General features: G+C 44.9%; 1 protein-coding gene across 13 annotated transcripts in view; it reads right to left on the bottom strand.

Moving 5' to 3' along the window:
- Nucleotides 1-338: 338 nt before the first annotated feature.
- The window catches only part of SH3YL1 (SH3 and SYLF domain containing 1), a 46,188-nt gene continuing 23,462 nt past the window's right edge, over nt 339-23,064 (bottom strand). For 6 of the 13 annotated variants that reach the window (XM_085015730.1, XM_085015731.1, XM_021085720.2 and 3 more), the window contains 6 exons: nt 20,810-20,922; nt 19,813-19,941; nt 17,604-17,772; nt 16,948-17,026; nt 6,616-6,672; nt 339-1,402 (listed from right to left, as the gene is read on the bottom strand). In XM_085015730.1, the coding sequence (XP_084871856.1) occupies nt 1,212-1,402; nt 6,616-6,672; nt 16,948-17,026; nt 17,604-17,772; nt 19,813-19,941; nt 20,810-20,922 (738 nt within the window). In that variant the 3' untranslated portion in view covers nt 339-1,211. 13 annotated transcript variants of the gene reach the window in all.

Raw genomic sequence — 23,064 nt, 5'->3', positions numbered from 1 at the left:
CTAAGCGGCTAGAACCTTAACTATTCGCACCAAAAAGGGGGGGAGGCAAACAAAGCATGAGAGATGATGGACGTGTTAATTAACAAAGTGAGACTCCTTTCATAATACATATGATTTCAAATCCTGTTGTGTCCTTTAAATAAGTTACGGTTTTATTTGTCAATAATATGTTAATAAAGTTGGGGGAAAAAAAGAAGTTAGTAGCACGATCACTGAGTTGGGCTTTAATCTGCAGACCAACAACAGACCTCTGGTTACTTTACAAAAAGAAAAGAAGAAAAACAAAATCAAGACATTAACTTAGCATTTAAAAAACGACACTTATGTAGGGACATTGGAACCATGTCAACATAAGTTTATTCTACGGCTACAAATGAACAAGTACAACCTCATAAAGAAGGCGAGTTAACAGATGTCTTTTTTTAATGCGTGGTCGTCGAATTACAGTGCAACAGAGTTCTAATATATACATGCATATGCAATGTCTGAAGGTATAGAGACAACATTTAAGGATTAATATTCTAGTTAATACCTATAACTCCAAGTATTACTTAATTAGCCCCATTTAAGCTGATTTCTTTCCTCCTCGCTTTGCAAATATATGAATTGATATTTATACCCCTCTCGAGACTCTCAAGTTAAAGTCACCAGGTACAGTCAAATCAAATGTTCGGTGAAGTTTGAAAATGAACACAAAAGAAATGTGACCATATAATTGGAGGATATTAGCTATTAAATAGTATATGTGATAACAATTAGTGGAAAGCACTATTTTATTTTATGGTCTTCCCAGGGCTGCAGGCTGGGGGTTCCCAGGCTAGGGGTCGAGTCGGGGCTGTAGCTGCCAGCCTACAGCATAGCCACAGCATGTGGGATCTGAGCTGTCTGCCACCTACCACCACAGCTCACGGCAACGCCGGATCGTTAACCCACTGAGCGAGGCCAGGGGTCAAACCCAGTCCTTGTGGATGCTAGTCAAGTTCGTTACCTCTGAGCCATGACAGGAGCTCCCAGTGGAAAGGATTTAAGGATCTGTAAGTTAACCATTTATTTATATTAGAAGACCAGAAACTTTTACATACTGATTAAGGTTTATGGAACAAACAGAAGTATTTAAAAATATATATTAAACATTGTTTGACTGAAGAGTAAATCCTGCCAGCGTAGCAATCATTTTATTGTACTTTTCAAAGAAGAAAACAATATAAACCTTAATTCATGGTGACATAGTTGGCTGGAAAAATGCCAGTCTGACCTCGAAGCTCTCCTTCCCACCAATCGAAATGTGAATCCGTTTTTGATATAACTGTGATTCTGTCTCCAGCTTGAAAATTCAAATCTCCTGGCTGTTGTCCTTCAAAAGAATACAGGGCTGTCACTTCTGTGGGTTGGTTCAAACTGCCTAAAACAAGAAGAAAGGATTTAAATCATTCACATGCTTATGAGAAAAACTGGAAGTAAGCGGAGGTAAGACATAAATGAACCCTTTGGGGCATGTGTTCTGATGTCTTGCAGCCACTACAACTCAAAAGATTTGGTCTCTGTGATTTTCATTATGTTATTCATCCTACGTTTTTCTTCTTTGTACAGAGCAAATGTTTGCTAATAACATTTTCTAAATCCACACAAGTCAAACTGTGTATTACTACGTACTTAAATTTGTGTTTAGCAGATACTTGTGGTAATGTGAATTATTTGAATTTGAGTAATCTATAGGAAATACTATTAAGATTTTCCCATTTTAATAGCACAGTTACGGTAGCTTCACTGAATTATAGCTATTAGATAAAAGCTGGTATTTATGCTCCTGATTGTATCATAAAAGATTCAATTAAAAAACCATGCTCTGCGGTCATTGATAGTGAGGGTTCCAGCTCGAGTGGTACTTTCTGTTTCATCAGCAGGCATTTATTTCCTCAGGCTTTTATGGCTGTTTTCATTTCCTTGATCCTTTCTCGCAAAAGAGAGATGGAATTCCAATTAGCACATCAAGAAGAATGTCTACGTAAGTTTAACCGGAACTTCAACACAATTGGGGAAAAGCACCTAGAGAATCGAGAGGGTAACGTGAGCAAAAGACAGTGGATGTTGTGACCTGTGTGGCATCATGGGAAACGCAAAGAAACATCCTTTCTGTGCGCAGCTACGTGGAAGTCAGTCTTCCCATCGTTCACACAACTTTGTGCCTCAAGTAGGCACTTAGATGTTTGTTAAATGCCTCTAAGCACAGATATACGGAAATACAAATAACCCAACTCTAAATCTGATTGCTTGTCTGAGCCTATAATAATATAATAATAGGAATAAATAAAATACCTTGTCCTGTCAGGAAGAAATGAAAATAGTCAACATTCTAATTGAACCGCATTGACCAAAGCACTGCCTTTCTGTCTCACACGAGATGGTGCTACAGTTCTTTTCATAAGGCATATGTCCAAGTAGTCGAGTTCTCCCGCAGAAATAACCTTAATACTAACTAATATAATTATATTAGCGGTATCACTGGTATAGTTTTCTCTACAAAAGTGTTCAATATATTTTATACTGCCTTTACTTTTATCCTATTAATTTTAAGAAATAAGATTAAAAGTATGTCACCAAAAGAATAAAATTTTGGTAGCCTGGGTAAAATCAAAACCAGTTAAATGACTGCTGACACACATTAATGAGCAGTTGTTACCATGTACCATGAAAAGCAGCAACACCTCACTGTGACGGGACGTAGCCAGGGCTCAATGTCACTAGATCAGAAGAATGTTCTGTGTTTAAAGAAATCATTCTGAAAACCATTTTCTTATCAATGTCGATTAATCCAACTTAGTGAAAATCCTTAAGGAACTCGTCCTCCTCCCTCTTGCCTCCAGATATTTCGGATAATAGCAAGAAGCAAGTAAAAGATTGCTTGTGGATATCAGGGAATGTTCTGGAAGCCACAGCCGTCTTAGCTGCCATACACGTAAACACTTGTCACACCAGCTGGAAAATAAAGATGCACAGGAGTGATGCCCACTGGATAACAGGGGTCACTCGGCTCCCCCTCGGGCCTCTCCGCCAAGGAGGAGGCTCCCTCAGGCCCGCTTCAGGAATGTGGATGTGAGACTCGCCAGAGTTGAGTGAGGTGCCCGAGGCAGTGACATCTGAATCTCGGAAATCTGCCTCCAGGCGAATCTTCACCACTCTTGAGATTCTACCCCGGGGCCACACAAATCTTACACTGCACTCAACAGACTGAATGTAGACACGTCGGGGCGTTTTACTTTTGTTGGGCCAACTTTCCAGGAGAATCGGTGTATTTTCCTGGAGTCATCCAGACCACAAATAATAAGAATATATGGTGCCGATGATCCTTGGTAATCACGGATAACTGAATTGGTTTGTAGTGGTTTTAGGAATATATTTTATGATGAATAATTACAGGAAGAAAGACATTATGAACAAAAGAAAAGACAGAGGGATCACAGACTTGGTTCAACCCCTGCCTCCCATTAGGGCTTGTCTAATTTCTGAAACCAAGCAGGGCCCTGTGGGGCTTTGGGACACAAAACCCTTTCTGTGTCCCTCATGCCTTGTCTTTAGGAAACAGGCTTCATTCACCTCCCCCCCCACCCCGGACCATCCCTGAGTCCCAAAGGGCAGGTTCAGACAGTGGCTGACCAGGGAAGGCAGGGGATGCAGAGGCCAGGGAGCAGTCCAGAAGTACAACGCAGCCTTGGGGCAGGGTCCTGGTTCCCCCTCAAGGAACAGACATCACCACATCTTTGAGCTCTGCTGTAGAACAGAAGATGTTAACTCCTTGCAGCAGCATTCTTCACTCAGGAAACAGGTCCTGGTGGGAGAACCTCAAGGGCCACCAGAACCCGTCCCAGGACTGCCTGGCACCAGCTCTGAAGAAGAATGCAAGCTTTCATCCACCCCATCCTTATCTGTGGCCCCATTTTTCACTCCCAAACTTTAATACCCCTTGCCGCCCCTCTCAAGGCAGGACACAGTTCTGAGGGCGTTGGTCTGCCGTGGCCTCCTTTGCCTGGCAAAGCAGTCAAAGCGATTCCTTTGTCTTTCACCCAAAACTCTGTCTCCACTTTTCTGTTTAGTAGACGGAGGCTGCGTTTCAGCAGCATGTGCTCTGCACTGCAGTTTCCAGTGAGCTAAGGCTAAAGCGGTGTGGGAAGGACGAGGCAGGGCTGCAGTGCGTGACGAGGCCCAGATCCAACACTCTGCCCTCTGAGCCTTGAGCACGGCTGAGACAGACGGGGCCGTCGCCGGTGGAGCTAGTGACGTGCGGCGTCGAGGGGCAGCGGCAAGAGCGCCAGCGTTCCTCCCCACCTCACTCGTCAGGCAAACCCTCGGCCTCGCCTCCGGGAGGAGCAGAGGCGCGCCAGGCGTTCAGGGCTTGTGGGAAAGTTCATGAAAACAAAGGAGTGAGCGGCCTGAGGAAGGGCGGGTGCGCCCACGAGGGAGCAGGGAGCTCACAAGCTCCTGGGTGCCCACCCTGCTGATGCTCTTTCTTCGATTTGCTCCAAATGACTTTAAGTTCCTCTTTACTGTAAATATTAGGGGTAATTTCCACAAGGAGTTAATGCCCACAAAACAGTTCATTAAAAAAATGGTGAGCCGGAGCTCCCACTGTGGCTCAGCAGGTTAAGAATCCAACATAGTACCCCTGAGGATGTGGGTTCAAACCCTGGCCTCACTCAGTGGGTTAAGGATCCAGCGTTGCCTCAAGCTGTGGCACAGGTCACAGACGTGGCTCTGACCGACCGCTAGCCCAGGAACTTCCATGTGCTGCAGGTACGGCTGTGAGGGGAAAACATAAAGGGGAGCCAAGGAGGCCTGTCCTTCCAGGAAGGGAGAGCCCCGTGGAGACCGCGAGGCGACGCCCCGGGGACAAGAACAGCCCGCGCCCACCGACGGGCTCCCCGCGGAGCTGCTCGCCTTCAGCTTTTACCTTCCTGCGCTTAAAGCCACTCTGGAGGGTCTTTGAAGCAACTGGTCATTTTCACCATAATATTCAAGTTTAATTCAAATAGAGGACATTTCCCCTCCCAAATCAGGGCTACACTTAACAGGAAACAGATTACAATCAGCTTTGGTGATTGGCAGCTGCTCTGAGGCTCCTAATTAGCAAGTCGCTACTTTGCTTCTCAGTGGAGCCTGCATAATGCAACCCAGATGTAGGCTACACATCTGACCCCAGACAAGAGTCAGAAGAAGCAGCTCAGCCTTCGGAAGGTCCCTGCAAGAAGTAACCCGGAGTAAGAGAGCACAGCTTTGGTTTTGTTTCGCATTTACTGCAGTGAGGAGCTGGGTGGTTGGCCCGGTCCTGGAACCCGCGTCCCCCCAGGCCACGTGTGGGGGCTGTAACTTTGGTGACCCCGTCCTCTGGAGGGTGTGAATGTCAGTGGTGAATGAGCAGGATGAGGCCACCAGGGCAGGCTGACAGATGAGTGGTTCTCGAAGGCAAATCTGGGGCATTCGTGGTCATCAAGCTGGGGCAGGGCACTACCCGCCCGGGTAGGGCTTAGTCCACAGGCCCTGCCGAGCCCGCCCACACACCCAGGTGCCACTGCCAGCGACAGGGTGGCTGAGGAGACGGTGACAGATGCTGGCGGAGGGGTTACAAGACCTTTGGTGATAAGAAAACCCAGTAAACAGGTCTGTGGACTCTCAGGGTCCGCCTCACCCAGGGGCCAGAGGATTGGGTGGTGGGAGCTTCCGAAGGGTGCGAAACAAAAGCCCGTAAGACCTGGAGACTTATGGCTGTGCCTCTGCACTTGCGGCTCACCCGTGGCCTGGGACAGGCTGACCAGCTGGCCTGTGGGCGGCCAGATGTCCTGCTCATGTGTGATTTTTTCTGCAAGGCCGATAGACCAGGGTGCAGGGAAGGGTTTAACTGGTTTCACAGCTGCTTTTTGGGAAAACACAGTAAAGTAAGATTTATTTTTAAAATAGACTAAATCTTCACACGCATTTTCTTCTTCAAAATTCCTTGTATTTTAAGAAAGGACTGAAATAAATTAATACGAATAATAACTTAGTACCTGCTGTTCATACCACTTAACTTGTCCTACCCTCAAATACAAAAACACAACCCGACCAAACAGCCAACCAGGCAGGAATGCCATCTTCGGAATGTCTTCCCCTGGTGAAAGCACTGGGTGTAAACCTGAGCCGCTTCTCCAGAGCCCCGCTTTCCCTTATTATTAAACATTTTCCCACACCGCTTTTAAAGAGATACTTGCGGCATTTATTACAGGTACCGACTTTGGAGAAATCCGAGAAAAGGAACTCTGGTTCCCAGAGTCACATTTCCAAGGCCTTCCTGGGGGGTCCACAGCGACTTCTCGATGGTCCCCATGTCCCTTATCCCTTGGAGCCCCACAGGGGCCCTCCCCCGAGCAAGTGCAGCCCTTCGGCGACCGCATCAAGGTTAATCGGCCTCCCTGTGCAGAGCATGTTTAAATGAAGTACTTCTCAAAAAACGCAGATATCCTCGAAATTAAAAAGGGGTGCTGAAAAATTTCCCACCTATGTCCACAACCTGCCAGATTAATCAGGAAGTTTATAAGACGGTTATGGATCATCCTTAAAACAGATTTCTTTTTTTTTTTTACTTACCAACTCTCTCATGATAGCTGGGAAGTTCAGGATAGAGCTTATATTCGTTTCTGTTACCTGAAAAAAAGTAAATGGATAAATAAAAGAGGGAGAACATTTAGAAAACTTATTAGTATATAGCTTATAAAATACCCAAGAATGTCAAATCTTATCCTTGTTAAGCAAATGTTTTAAACCACCTCAATTGACAGAAATATCTTTATTTTACCATCTTTATATCAAGAGGAATCCCTGAATAAACACAGAAAACAGACCAAATACAAGGCAGGTGCTACACGTCTGATATCCAAGTGACCAGATACACATCAGCTGCATCTCTTGGGCTTGCAATTACATACTCACCAAAAACACCAACGTTTTCCAGAAGTGATCATAAAATGCCTGAATAAGAAAACTTGTAATCCCCAAGCCAGTGATTTTAAACATTTTTGCTGGCTCAACACCTAAAATAATTTTTAACGGAGTTCCCGTTGTGGCACAGTAGAAACGCATCTGACTAGTATAGCATCCATGAGGACGCAGGCTGGATCCCTGGCCTCGCTCAGTGGGTTAAATCCAGCATTACCGTGAGCTATGGTGTAGGTCGCAGACGTGGCTCGGCTTCCGCGTTGCTGCGACTGTGGTGTAAGTCCACAGCGGTAGCTCCAAGTTGACCTCTTAGCCTGGGAACCTCCATAAGCTGTGTGTGCAGTCCTAAAAAAAAAAAAAACAAGTTTTAAACAGCAGGCATTCACTCGTGCGTGCGTGCGTGCGTGTGTGTGTGTGTATATTATTTTTTTGTCTTTTCTAGGGCCATACCTGCGACATACGGAGGTTCCCAGGCTAGGCGTCTAATTGGAGCTGTAGCCACTGGCCTATGCCAGAGCCACGGCAACACCAGATCCGAGCTGCATCTGCGACCTACACCACAGCTCACGGCAACGCCAGATCCTTAACCCACTGAGCGAGGCCAGGGATCAAACCCGAAACCTCATGGTTCCTAGTCAGATCCATTTCCACTGCGCCACGACGGGAACTCCCACTTGTATATTTTTAAATCGATATCCAAAGTCGTTAACTAGAAACTCAAGGTTATACTTTTTAGCATATTTCGACATCAATTACTTAAATAATCGTCCCTCTCCCTTTCGGGACAGGAGGGTCTAAATATGATCGTCATCGGAACCCACATCATCAGTAAAGAAATTCAAGAGGTTTCTAATAATTGGAAACTATGTAACATTCATTTTTACCTTCAAATCACATTTTCATTCCATTTGTTCCAAAGATTTTTTTACTAATGTATTAATATTGTACTTATATGTGTGTTTCTACAACAAAAAATTGTACATACATTTAGTTTTAAAATTTTATGTTATGTAACACAGTCCTCTATTAAATAATTTATTACAGATTGAGTTATTGTAATCATTATTAGCACACACTGTGCAAAATTTTAAATATATTATGAATTTGCTAATTTATTAAACACAAAAGTAAAATTATTTGCAATGCATCTCAGAAGATAGACAAGAGTTTTTGCTTGTTTGTTTTGCTTTTTAGGGCCACACCTGCTGCATACGGAAGTTTCCAGGCTCGGGGTCGAATTGGAGCTACAGCAGTCGGCCTATACCAAGCCACAGCAACACGGGATCCGAGCTGTGTCTGGGATCTACAGCACAGCTCTCAGCAAAGCCAGATCCCCGACCCACTGAGCAAGGCCAAGGACTGAACCTGTGTCCTCATGGGTACAAGTCGGATTCGTTTCTGCTGAATCACAACGGGAACTCCCAAGACTTTTAAAAACTAGTACATATACACAGGGTGACTATTATGTCTGGAATAACATAGTTTCAACATAAAATTGTATTTCAGTGTTCTTTCTTATAGGTGCTAAGAAAGATGGTTCTTATAAAAAAAACAGAAAGCGGAGTTCCCGTTGTGGCTCAGCAGTAATGAATCCAACTAGCATCCATGAGGACACGAGTTCAATCCCTGGCCTCGCTCAGTAGGTTAAGGATCCAGCATTGCTGTGAGCTGTGGTGTAGGTCACAGATGTGGCTCAGATCCTGCATTGCTGTGGCTGTGGTGTAGGCCGGTGGCTACAGCTCCAATTTGACCCCTAGCCTGGGAACGTCCATATGCCATGGGTTCGGCCCTGAGAAAAAAAAAAAAGACAAAAAACAAAAAAACGGGACAGGGCAAGAAAGAGATTTTATAGCACTGTAACATAATTCTTTTATATCCCTTCTAATTTAGAGGTTTAAGAAAATCACAAAGTGGAGTTCCCGTCGTGGCGCAGTGGTTAACGAATCCGACTAGGAACCATGAGGTCGCGGGTTCGGTCCCTGCCCTTGCTCAGTGGGTTAACGATCTGGTGTTGCCATGAGCTGTGGTGTAGGTTGCAGACGCGGCTCGGATCCCACGTTGCTGTGGCTCTGGCGTAGGCCGGTGGCTACAGCTCCGATGCAACCCCTAGCCTGGGAACCTCCATATGCCGCGGGAGCGGCCCAAGAAATAGCAACAACAACAACAAAAAAAAGACAAAAAAAAAAAAAAAAAAGAAAATCACAAAGTGTGGCTCATCAAAACAGCAATAATAAAATAGTACTTAAGAATTAACAAACTATTACTATTATAACTTTATTTTGGTGATAGCTATGAGATTTTAAAAAATAATATGTAGTGATAATATTCATTACTATTCTTATCATACATTCAGATAACAAAGCTATTAGGTTCCCCTGCAATTTTCTCGAAAGCAAAAAAAACAGAAATCACCTAAAATCTACAAAAGTACTTACTACTATCAGATTTACTAACCACATCACCACCAGTGTCCATGTTTCAAATTGGATCATTGTCCTCACATTTTGGGGACAGTGTAGTACAGTATGATTAAGACGGTTCGGGGTTTGCTTTTCTTATTCAAATGTGGGAAAAAACTACTGTGAAAGGAGAGAGAACAGAAAGGAGAGGCTTTCTGCACGTCATGTTCACACGTGTGGAAACTGAAGATCTGGGAAAATCCGTATCTTTTAAATTACCTGTGCCCGCAAACACCTTCCCAGCCTTTACGTACCCCTAAGGGTAGAGGTGCACCACTTTGAAGGCCATGGACCTAAGAAGTTTATGAACATAAAAATATAGAAAGAAGCATTGGCAGGTGGGGAAGAGAGTAGAAATATGCCAAGAGAATCCTTCTTATTTTTTGCTCTTAAGGGCCACACCCACGGCACATGGAGGTTCCCAGGCTAGGGGTCCAACTGGAGCTACAGCTGCCGGCCTACACCACAGCCACAGCAATGCCAGGTCCGAGCAGCATCTGTGCTCTACACCACAGCTCATAGCAATACCAGATCCTTAACCCACTGAGCGAGGCCGGGGATCAAACCCACAACCTCATGGTTCCTGGTCAGATTCATTTCCGCTGGGCCAAGACAGGAACTCTGAGAATCTATTTTTTAAAACTGACTAGAAAAAAGAGATTTGGGGTAGGTGACCCATATAAGACAAAAAATATGCAAACTGAGACTTTCTCAACTATTAAAATAGGCACTCTGAACTATAAATGGGGAAGCATAGTCTATTCACCACAGCAAACCAAAATTACAAAGTACTTAGGAATAAACTTAACGAGAAAGGCACAGAAAGCATGAAATCTTAGGAAAGATACAAAATAACATCTCAACAAAAGGAAAGCATAAAATGGGAAGATTATCATATAAATGCCATATTCATTAGCTTATACATGTACTGTTATGGTAATTATTATCCCAAAATCATAGAATTCTTTAACTACGTAATATTATTTTAGCCGGAATTGCATATTGGGGTTGAGGGCAGCATTGGTAAAAAGGCTTTAAAGTATCTGAAGGCAGCGTGTCCAGTAATTGCAAAGAACAAATTCCTACGAGAAAATGCGGGCATCATGAACACAGGCTCTCGGACAGGAGAGAAGACGGAACCATACTCTGGCTAAAAATACGAAACCTATAAAAATGGTAGACATATTTTTACATAAAAATTAGAACTTTCATATAGTAAAAGATATGACAAATAAGATCCACAGACAAATGATACATGTAGCAAAAACTGTAACCCAAAGCACAAAGCCCTTAATATACAAAGCACTCCTACAAATTGAAAATGCAACAAGTTTTCCAATAGGAAAAAATGAACTAATGAAATACAGAGACTTTTCAGACAAAATTAAATCCCCAATGCCAGCAGTTGTATGAAAATATGTTTAAAGCATTATAGACAAAGGCAAACACAATCCAATTAACAAGGAGCTATAACCAACCCTCAAACTGGTAAACACTTCAAGAGACTCCCAACTCACAGTGGTGAGGACTGTGCATGAGAGGAAAGCTTTGGGGGGGGGGTGTTGCAGTGGGAGGTGTCATAGTGGAGAATGAGTGATGAAACTCTGAAGTAGTAAAAACTTTTAAAAAGCAAATCTACCAAATCCACTAAAAATTTAGAAATCTATCCTTTGATCTATCATGTCTATTCCTAGCAATTATCTTTTTTAAAGTGCCATGGAGTTCCCCCTGTGGCTCAGTGGGTTAGGACCTGATGTTGTCTCTGTGAGGATGTGGGTTTGATCCCTGGCCTTGTTCAAGTGGGTTAAGGATCTAGCATTGCTGCAAGCTGCAGTGTAGGCAGTGCAGATGTGGCTCAGGTCCAGTGTTGCCCTGGCTGGGGTGTAGGAACCAGCTGCATGCAGCTCCTATTCGATCCCTGGCCCAGGAATTTCCATATGACTCAGGTGTGGCTGGAAAAAAAAAAAGGAAAAAAAAAAAAAGAAAAATGCCAATATGTAGATAATTTTAAAAGATTTTAATTGTAGCATTGTTTCTCATGGGAAAAAAAACGGATAGTTAATACCTATCATAGGAGAGTGGCTAAGTAAAATATGGACATCTACACCATGGAATATTAAATAGCCATTAAAAAGAATTAGAGGGAATTCCTGGGGGTCTAGTGGTTAGGATTCAGTGCTTTAAACATTGCAGACCAGGTTAAATTTCTGTCTGGGAACTGAGATCCCACATCAAGCCATTACATGCTGCAATCAAAAAAAAAATTTAGAGTTGTATCAGTTGACTCAGGGATTTCCATGAGGTGTTGTCGAGCAAAACAAACAAACAAGCTCTAGGAAAGCATGGGCGATAGGACAGCATTTTTCTGCCCATGTAGATGTCCACGCTCCTGTGTGTAGGACGACAGAGCCTTGGAGGAAAACACAGCTCATGCTGGGAACATGGGCTTCGCAGCAACGAGCGCGGAAGAGGGCGCCACCTGAGTGAAGACAGAGGAGCAGTGGGGGAAAAGGAACGACTCAAAAGAAAAAACACTCTCAAAACCACTTGTATGTACCACATGTGCATTTATGTAAAATGATGTATGTGAGGGTGTATAAGAAGTTGAAAATTAAGATTTAGCTTTTTAATAAAAAACCTGGAAATAAATCAGATTTAAAATAAAAAGTTAAAATCAGATACCAGTTGTGCCCTTTCCTTTTACTGAATCAAAAGTGGACGTTCACAACTGGAGGTGATGCGTTGCTTGAGAAAAGATGACGTGCATGTAAAAGAGAGAGAGAGAGAATCTAGCAACAAACAATGAAGCTGAGAAAGTCCAGAGAAGGATGACACTCACAGGAACATCTGGAGAACAGAACTGACTTTGCGGAAAAGCGCACAGGAAAGGGGAAGGCAGCGAGGACTCCGCCCGGCCCGGCAGCACCACCGGCCTCCGCGGGACCGACCGGCTGAGCCTGGCACAGGCAAGACCCGGGGACCGAAGACGACGGGGAGACTTGCAAATCCCTTCCCATGGGGAACATGCAAGGGAAACACATCTTCCAAGGCTGTCCCACTGTTAGGTGAGAGGAATGTCTTGAGCTAAGGTAGGTAGTTTCGTAACCTACGTCGACAAGGACATTATGACAACTAACACAGGATTTTTACGTAAGTGTGATACAGACACCTGTTCTCTTAGTGAAGAAACTTTAGAAACACTACGTATTGTAAAATATACAGATGGATCAAATTTTAGGTAATCACTCAGCTCTAAAATAAAAGTGGATTCAAGGCTCACAACTTGCTCCTGGAAATAAGGGTGTAAGCGAATTGATCACTGGAACGTGAATGAAAAAGAGACTGTCGGTTTTGGAAGAAGAAAGCAGCACCAAGGGAGCAGGGCCGGGGGAGGTGTGGGCCGGGCAGTAAAGCATGTCCAGCTCCTGAGGGTCCTCCAGGTAGATGCAGGCACAGCTGAAGGCAGAGCCCGGGATGAGCACGGGGCTGTGGGTCGCAGTCGTGGCACCAAAAGGGACCGAGGGCGGACACGCTTCCTGTCCTCGCAGGATGTCCCTGCTCAGAGTGCTCCTCCCTGAACAGCCCGAAACGCTGGCCCTTGAACAACACGGGTTTGAACGGGGTGGGTCCACTTACTAGCAGATTATTTCTGACAAATACATTGGAAAACTTGTCTGAGGTCTGCGACAATTTGGAAAAGCTCACAGCCGAGAAATATCAAAAGAATTAAGAAAAAGTTAGATATTTCGTGAATGCATAGAATGTATGTAGGCACTCTATTTTATCATTAATCACCATAAAAATACACAGCTATTTTATCAAAAGTTAGAATGTATCAGCACTTAGGCGTGCTCACACGCACACGTACAGGCCACACACACACAGCACCGTCAGCAGCGGAGAGACCCGCAACCCGATGTCAAGCTGCAGTGCGCAGTCCCCGGGGCGTGGATGCCAGCACTGCCTGTTCATGCGCACACGTGCCCACGACGCTGGGGCGATCATCTCACAGCTCCCTGCTGTCGCTGCAGCCAGAGCTCGGGTGTGGCAAGTCCCCGCTGAAAATGCCCCACGACGGCAACCGTCTCCTCGTGACGAGCTTCCGCTCCAGCAACCTGTGTTACATCATAAACGACCTCCTGGTTCTGGGCTGTTTTACACGGCGTGTCAATGGGATACTGTAAACCCGGAATAGCTCCTTGGGCCCCATGCAAAGGACCACGAGTGGTCCCGGAAGTGCTTCTGAGAAGCCCTGAAAAGTCGCTCCAAGAAGAGGAGGACTTGCCTGGCGGGCCTGTGGACCAAGGCGTGTGCAGCTGTGGCTGCCACCCGGCCGGCGTGCACCACGAATGCAGGGTGAGGACCGCGGCGAGGAGAGGAAAGGAGATCCTGAAGCTGTGGCTGCAGCTCCGCCAGCAGGCCCAGCGGCCTCGCCCCTCTTGTGAAATACCTTCTTATCTTGCACTGAAAATGCGCTTTGTATGTGGGTGCAGGATCACTATAGACTCTAATACGGTTCGAGAAAAAGCAAAGTTATTACATGACAACTTGGAGCAAAAAGAAACTGAAGGATCTAGAGCTGGAGAATTAAATGCTGACAAAGGTTGGTTTGATGATTTTAGTTACAGATTTGGCTTAAAAATGTCAAGCTAAAGAAGTAGCTCCTGCCGACCAAGAGGCAGCAGATGAGTTCCCAGAGGCTGGTGTATGAATGAGAATGACTGATCCACTTTGCTGTGGAGCCGACACACGACACAGTACATTATCAGCCAAACTCCAGCAAAATGTAAAAAAAGAAAAGAAAATCACTGAGGAGAGAGGACATCTTCGTGAAGAGGTTTAAATGCAGATGAATCTACCCTATTCTGGGGGGAAAAAACGCAGCAAAAATTAGCAGAGAGGAGAGGCGCCAGGATTTAAGGCAGGAAAAGCTAGACCTACTCTCTTGCTTTGTGTGAGTGCAGTCAAGTTTATGGTCTCGTCTATAAGCCTGTTAGCTCCAAGCCTGGGAGGGAAGAGACAAACACAAGCCGCCGATCTCTGGTCAAAAAGAAGGCCTGGACCACGAGAACCTCGTCCAGATCAGTCCCTGGAGTCAGGAAGTACCTTGCCGGAAAGGGGAGGCCTCTGAAAATTCTTTGGGTATCACACAAAGCCCCTGGCCACCCGGAGCCCGTGAGTAGAACACCAAGTGGGTGCTTGGCCCCAAACACATCTCTATTTCAGGCTCTAGATCAGGGGTCCTGAGGACGTGTAAGGCTCATTACACACGCTACCCTATAGAAAGGACTGTCGATGCCACGGAAGAGGATGCTGATGGACCGAACATTATGAAAGCCTGGAAGATTACACCGCAAAACGTGCCATGTTCTTATACAAAAAGCCACGAAAGCCATCAAGCCTGAAACAACACATTCCTGCTGGAGAAAACTGTTCCAGATGTGCATGACTTCAGAGCATTTACAAGAGGCAATCAAGAAAATCATGAAACAGATTATAGATACGGCAAAAAAGATGCGCAGTCTGGGGGCAGGGAGGGGTGTGGTGAAGGATTTCTATGGATCTCAGAGAGTCCCAAGAGCTGACAGACACCACAGCAGAGGAACCAACAGAAGACAGCCTGATGGAGATGAGCGCCCGAACCAGCGCGAGACGGTGATGAAAGAGGCACGGCAGCAGCGCCAGAGACAATCTGACGTCAGGCAATCTGCGAGAGGGTTCCCGTTATTCAAGACTGTGTCTGATTCCTTTTGCAACATGGACTTTGCGTCGTAGGGGCACTGACACTGAAGCAAACCGTGGAAGAAGGGCTGGGACCACAGAGACATATTCGTAGAGAAATGGAAAAGCAAGAAAGTCAGACAGAAATTACAGTGTATTTCCATAAAGTTGCACGTCTGAGGCTGCCTCTCCTGCGCCCCCTCCACCTGTCACCCCTGAGACAGCAAGCCCAGCCCCTCCTCTTGCTCCTCCTCCTCAGCCCACTCAGCGTGCGGATAACCGGGAGGACGGGTAGATCCTGGTGACCCACCCCCACTAGATGAACAGGAGGTAATCATCAGGCCTCTTGCTTAATAAACTTACCTGTGTGTCTTCGAGGGTCCTCAGGGGAAAATCTACTCACTCTTTGTTCATGGCCAACATCACCATGTGCAAGGCGCGTAGAGAAGTGCAACGCCATGCCCGGTACACGCATAAGGCGAGGCGTGTTTAATATAAAATCAGTAACGTGCTAGTCTTGTTTTATAACTTTGCTTTCAAAGAATGACGCTACTCTACAGTATGCCTCTGTGTGTGTGTGTGTATCACGCTTCATCAAGGATAAGTGGATTTTAAAAAATGTAACATGGCTGTAGTTCTGTGTGCCCTGAAAATTGTATAGCCATTCATTAGTGCACAGGCCAGGCTACCATGAAGCAATCACATTGCTGCTTTTTTTTAATCGACGCATACCTGTAAATATGAATTTCTTTTCCACATTGTGTTTCATTTTTCATGTCTAGTGTTAGTAATACATATACTGTTCACACCGTTTTGCGTCATGTGAGACACTATTGATGTAGGTACTGACAGTCAATTCGCCTTGTAAACAGACAATGTAAACATATGGCGACAATGTTTCCTTTTTTCTAGCTTAGTTAAGAATACAGTATGTAACATACATGACAGACAAAAAATGTGTTACGTGACTGTTCATGTTATTGGTAAGGCTTCTGGTTAGCAATGGGCTCTTAGTAAACTTTAGGGGGAGTCAAAAGTTACATACAGATTTTTTGACCGAGAGGGGTGGGGGGCTGATGCCCCTAAACCCTGCATTGTGCAGGTGTCAACTGTACTTCCTTCCAGTAATTGCAGTTACTCTTCTGCTATCCCTGCTCCTCGACGGAAAGCTCTTTAAAGGCAGAATATAAGTCAGATTCATCATCATTCACAGTACCACTTGCATAATAGTTATTTTAATACGAAAAACTGTCTACTTTAATACATTGCTATTTACTGGTAATCTCTAGACATGAAAAGCAGAATTCTAAGAGTAACTGTCATTAAAAACTAGTAATGGAAAGAGTTGAGTAAAGGCCAAAAACCTGGTGCCTTATAAATTTATAAAGCCACCTTTTGAAACCCTGAGGTCCCAAATACATATGGTAAAATTAATATTCTGAAGTATAAATCTATGAGTATATGAGGAAAACAGGCTTATTCTGTTTCCATTTCAAATGGCAGAATAACAGTCTTGGGGAGAAATGACAAAAAAGAAAAACTTTAAAGATAAATTTCTTTGTCAGTTGGAAAGAGAACTTTCTGAATGAGAACAGAAGTTTTCATAAATTACGGGAATAAGAATTTGCCTGGTGGGTTTGGAAGAGGCCAAGCATTTGTTTTTCTCTCTTTAAGACTCATTAGATGTCCCGTTTGACTGTTAAGTTATAACTTTGGAGACATTATTAAATGTAAATTGACTTCTTAACCGTATTTCATAACTGCTTAATTACAATTGTATTTGAGTTGCAAGGAAAATACTTACTTTGAGAGCCAGAGTTCAGCTGGACTTGTGCAGACGATTGCTGGGGTCTTGACAATGGTTTTGGAGGCAATTCTTTAGCCTGGGAGGGACGAGGGAAAAAAAAAAAAAGGACATGATTTTAAAACCCCATTTTTACTAAGGAGCATATCCGGCTTTTTTTTCCCTCTCCTGAAGTACGTGGCAAATGTTATGGCAAAGGTTATCGCCTGTGCCGCTTCGGGCCGCCTTTGGTTGAAGTGGACACCACGCGGGGATGGCAGGGGGCGCTCCTCTCCAACCGGGAGCCTCCCTGGCCCGCGCCTCGGACCACCGCGCAGGCGGAGGGTGACTCTGACCGGGGCTGCAGAACTAGGTGAGCTGGGCACACAGCACCACCCTCCCCACGTCAAAGCCCCGGTGTTGGCAGCTGTTATCAGCGTCATGAGTTCATATTGTTAAGTTCTATCCTTGCGGAAATGCGGTCCCAGAAAACCATGTTTCTCTTTGAAATTTGCGGAAGATTGTCAGGGTTGCCCGACACTGTCACAAGAACTTTGCGTAAATGACATTGCAAGAGCAGTTTAGGGGGTTATCGGGAACCTGATATCAGGGACAGAGTCTTCCATATAAAGACATTTTCCGGGACTACTAAGAAAAATGAACAAACCAGGCGTGACCTGAGCTTTCTTCTGCTCCCGAGCTGCTTTCCTTGCGTTGATTCGTTGTCCTTCGCTTTCATACTTTTCAGTAAAGGAATCGAGGACTTCGTAAAGATCTTCTGCTTGAGCAGGTCGTGGTATATCTCCAAATAAAATGTCATAAGCTCGAACATCCTGACAATAAAATCTAATAAGAAACATCACATTAAGAACACGTCTTTGCAGACACGGCTGTTTTCCAGAGTTAAGTGTAGGACACACACCTGTGTGGGTGTGTGCCTTCCTTACTCATAGAGAGAACGTCGCCTGTACTCCTCAGACGCTGACCCCGAGCCACAGCCCATGAGCCCCCAAATTCTCCCCCAAGCTTGCCTCTAGAGGCAACCACCATACATGGTCTGGTATTTACATCCTTCTCCCAATGATATAAAAGCGCCTCCCATATACATACAAACACTTATACATAAAAACATACACGTAGCATGTATATATATAATGCACATACATAAACATGTATCTGAAAACATGTAGGCACATATACCTCCAAGCACATACATCTTTGTAGGTTTTTACTTCTTAATTTTCTTCTAAAAATGGTGCCAACATAACTGGCTTCGTAACTTCCTCAAAATGTTTCTTCGTATCAAAATTATGTAAGGACTTGCCTTACATGTTTGGAAGGCCTGTACCTGATTAAGAAGTATGTTTGTTTTAGCCTATCCAGGATTTAGGTGGACTTTAGCAAGAAAGTCTTCCGAAGGCCTAGAATCACAAATTTCTAAAAGCATTCTTAAATATTTCAAATTAATAAAACCAGAAGGCAAAACATTTCTCTTGACTTTACAAGAGGAAGGGTCTGAAACCTCGCTTTCCCCATCCCTCCTGTTTTCCAGTCATTGCGTTTCGCGCTGACCGTGGCCGAACGTGCTGTGGGGTCTGGTCACCAGGCTCTGGGGTCTTCAGACGTGACCTCCCCCAGAGGGGCGGCTGTGTCCGCCACCAGCAGGATTAGCTCCGTCAGGGGCATGGTTGGTGGGATCCCTGCCAGGTTCTAGAAGCAGTCCTCTCAGGCTTGGCTTTTTAACTTTTTCTGGGAAATTAGGCATGTTTTAGTGGAAATATGGAAAACCATTTTGGAAAACATTAGCCAGATGTCAGTTTTCTGTTTTTTGTTTTTGTTTTTTGTTTTTGGATAGGCAAGAAACAGATTTATTCAGATAGGATGCTTATGAGAGATGCCCGCGGGCAGGCAAGGAGGCCCTTCAGATGCCAGTTTAAGCGGACGGTTCTCGTTACCTGTTAGGGCACTTCCAAATCTTTCTTTCTTTCTTTCTTGTTAACACCAAAACTGGTCTCTAACTTATGGAAGAAAGACAAAGGCTGAGTGTGGTGACAGGATGTCTCTCATCACGAGGCACATGAACTTTATGTTACCCAGACGGCTTCTTCGCTTGACCTCGGGAACCAGCCTGCCAGCTTCCAGGTTCTTTCTGCAGCTTCCTCCCCCGTCAGCCTTCGCAGCCCTGAACAGTGGGGCTCTGGCCTAAGGGAATGTGGGGCCGATGTGATCTCTCCAGACACTCCAAGTCCCTCCATGCCGCTCAAACGGTTGTTTCTTCGCATTCATGTCTTCCCCGGAGCAGCCCTTTTCCTTCCCCCCAAGACCTCTGCTCTGCGTGCACAGCTTGGCTCCCGTTTTGCACAAAAGGCTTCATGCTCAGCCTGTCTCAGCTTTGATCCGCCTTCCTCACTAAGCTCAGGCACTTCGAGCTTTTGATTAGAAATAAGAGATGTGGAGCCCTTCCTTCCACGTGGACACGTGGAGGTCTTTGCAGAGTGATACATTTCGATACCGCTGTGTCTCAGGGGATGGGGCTGCCTGAGCAGAGGGGAGGGAGCAGACCGCACACACCCGGCGATGGGCGAGGTTCTCCGTCCCATGCAGATGCAGTTCCTGGTGCCCAAACAAGCACAACAGTAACATCAAAGGTCACCGATCACAGATCACTCCAGCAGATATAATAATGAAAAATGTCAAAACATTGCAAGAGTTATCAAAAGGTGATGGAGACACACCAAGTGAGCAAAGGCTGCTGGAAAAATAGTGCCGACAGACTTGCCTGCACCGAGGCCCTCTGTACCCTCCTAAGAGCATATGAATTTATGAAGTAGTATGTTCTCATCACACACTCCTCAAATCAATTAAAATTATTTGCCTGGCACTTACTTTCGATTAGTTTCTTTCCGCTCGATCAAACAGCTACCTTCTAAAGATATGCCAGCAAAGAGGCCTCGTGATTTGCAATATGTAAAGACAGCAGCTGAGCTTCTTAGGGAGACGTTGCCTTCTAAATTCCTGCAAAATGGAAGGTTTTGCATCACAGGACTGTGGGCTCCAGCTAAAGGTGACTGCTTGACTAGACAGTACTCTAACCCCAAAGGACAGTCTTGCTCTGCACTCACTACAGTTGTTTTGACATGTCTTTCTTCCTGCTGGCCCAAGCTAGGTGTGCTCAAAGTCACCTAGAGGAAGGGCAGTTCACCGCCGGGACATAAGATGTCACAGAGGGCGTGATGCATTGCAGAGACCTTGTGTGAATTTCCTATTTTCAAGTCGTGTCTTCCTTTCCTGAGACAGGGAAACGTATCTCAAGAGTGAAAGACTGCCGTTCCTTTCACAGTGAGTATCTTCATGGAACGCAGAACATTTTTGAATGATTCTACTGTGTCACTTCCATAAACAGTCTGGGTTTAAAATACCTAATTGCTCAAGTCATTCAAGACTGTTACTCATTAATAATAATCAGGAAAATACACTGCGAGTATCGTGGACATCACTCCAGTGAAACACTTCAATTTTTCACAATTCAGATTGAAAAAAAAAAGGTTTCCTTCTTGATCAATGCTGCCCTTTCTCAGTTAAAACGGATTTGACTCGGCTCCTTCAGAGCTTACACAGGCATAGGTTATGTGCCGTTCCAGCAGATACACAGCCTGTATTTCTGAAATACTTCATTTCTTTCTGCGTGTGCTAGTTTCAGATGATCTCATTTTATTATACTTGGTTGTGTTTTATAAATTTCTTATTTGAAAGCAACCTCAAACTCCCTGGAAGATATATACATCATAACTATGCCTCATTCTAATTTTTCTCAATGTGACACAATGCAGTTTTGAGCCCTCACTGTCCAGTAGCTGCTCACCAAGGGCCCGAGAGCACTCACCTCCCCAAGGGCCCTACTGCCACGGTGCAGTTCCCGCCGAGCGTTAGGTTGCCACCTTTCGCAAAAGCTTCCACTGCTCTGCCATAATTCAGAATTATTACCAAGTCTGACACCTGGAATGTAGAGAACCATTTATTTTTAAATAATTTTGTCTAAATATGATTTAAAACACATGTTGATTAAAACTTGAATATGCTATATATAATGTGGCGAGCATTTCAATCTAGTCAGAGAAAGACTATGAGAGGAGAGTCTTATCTTTTTTCAGGTGAGGATGTGAGCAGCTAACATTCCCACAGGTAATCGGAGGCCGTCACCCCGCAGCGAGCAGGGGCACCTGCTTTATCTCCTCCCCAACCTGCGATGGAGGTGGCGGTGAGCACGGCCTAGTGACGTTAAGTGAACTGTCCCAGTGCCAACCAGAACGGGTCCAACACAGGAAGGTGGGAAAGAGCAAAAGCCCCCTCAAACAGTGCCCTTCGAAAAAGCCAAGCCAAAGAACGCAGAGGGCGGCCAGAGGCGGGGGCGCTCCCATGGGCACCCACGTCCCGGCCAGTCCACCTCCACCCCCCGGGGAGCTGCGCACTAATTTTAGGTCACATTCCAACTATCGGGAAGAAGACTAGTTACCATTCGTTATGCCTGCTACCAAGAATGATTTCTCCAAGTTAGAGCAAAACTAGAATGAGTTCATGCTCTTGGCAGGTGCCCATGGAGAAAGCATTTTCTTCAAAGTCATTGCGCTGTGACAGGACCGCCAGAGGAGAGGCAGCCTGGCCAGGTTCTGGGGCGACAGAGGCGAGAGTGTCAACCCAGCTCTCTTGCCAGCACGGGGTGACCCGGGGTCTGTGGCTGCCTTTGGCCCCCTGCCTTCTCACAGCTAAAGCCTACAAGGAGACTGGCCCCCGTGAACCTCCGTGAGGGTCAGGCCCCCGTGGCAGTGCCTGGAGAATGCTAGGCTGGGAAGCTGGGCTCAAAATCCAAACCATACCCAACTTCCAAAATCATCTGGGTGTGAATTCTACTTCTGCCTCTTGAATATTGTGTGACCTTGGGCCAATGACTGAGCAGCTCAAAAGCCTCAGTTTCTTTCTCTGTAAAATGGGTATAATAATAGTAACCACCTTTATAAATAAATATGTATTTGTATACGTATATGCAGCATTTATATCATTCTTTTTTTTGGGGGGGGGGTCTTGTGTCTTTTTAGGGCCGCACCCACAGCATATGGAGGTTCCCAGGTTAGGGGTGGAATCGGAGCTGCAGCTGCCGGCCTACACCACAGCCATAGTCACGCCAGATCCGAGGTGCATCTGTGACCGACACCACGACTCACAGCAAAGCCGGACCCTTAACCCACTGAGCGAGGGCAGAGATCCAACCCACAACATCACGGTTCCTAGTCGGATTCGTTTTCATGGCGCCACGACGGGAACTCCATTCTTTATCATTTTTAAAGTGTTTTCAAATTGATGTTTTTTCATCTGACAGAAGAATCTAATTATTACCAAAAGTGATTGTACTTGGAAGGGCCCAGTGGAATTTCTGACACAGTTTAATTTGAATCATTTCATGAAAAAGTACACTCAAGTTCCATAGGACAGACTAAAAATGCCAGTTAACTGACCCATGCGAAACATTTCACTGTGACTCATGTCAACTGCTATTTCCATTTTATACATGGAATATTTCTAAGGATCATATTGTTAAATGACACAGAAATATTTAGCATTTCTCATGCAAAGTTAAGCAATTTTGTCAATGATTGCATAACCAAATCTTATGTAATTTTCAAGGTAACATATATGAAATGACTTTGCTTGGTATGTATGCACTCAGTATAAATCTCAGTTGTCATGTCTCTTTCGGCTTGGCACATCTTAGTATAGTTAAGTAAGGCAAAGCTGCACGAGTCAGTTAAACTAAATTAACCCTTTAATTTTCTCTCCGATCTTAGTCAAATGTTCCTGAAATAAGAGGGGGATAATCCTGTGTTCTTTGATGACACCACCCAGTTTGAAGAGCAGCAGTAACGACAGCAGCTCTAGGTTTATTTGCGCAGCTTAGAATAAAAAGCAAAACAGATTCTTCTTTCCTGAAAGAAACTGGGAGCAATGGTGCAAATAAACAGCAAAAGACAGACATTTGAGAATTTGACAAAGGCTTCTTAAGAAGTTTGCATTAAGGTACAATTAGCTGTAAAAAAGATGAAGTTTTATGATTAAATTCAACTCTTAAACGAGAATTTTAGCAAA

Source organism: Sus scrofa, chromosome 3, assembly GCF_054392235.1.
Source record: "Sus scrofa isolate SSC_HxYL_T2T_F1_AM1 chromosome 3, Sscrofa_HxYL_maternal_Yorkshire_Landrace_v2.0, whole genome shotgun sequence".
NCBI lineage: Eukaryota > Metazoa > Chordata > Mammalia > Artiodactyla > Suidae > Sus > Sus scrofa.
The sequence above is the reverse complement of the archived record's forward strand: the minus strand, read 5'-3'. Positions and strand labels throughout refer to the sequence as shown.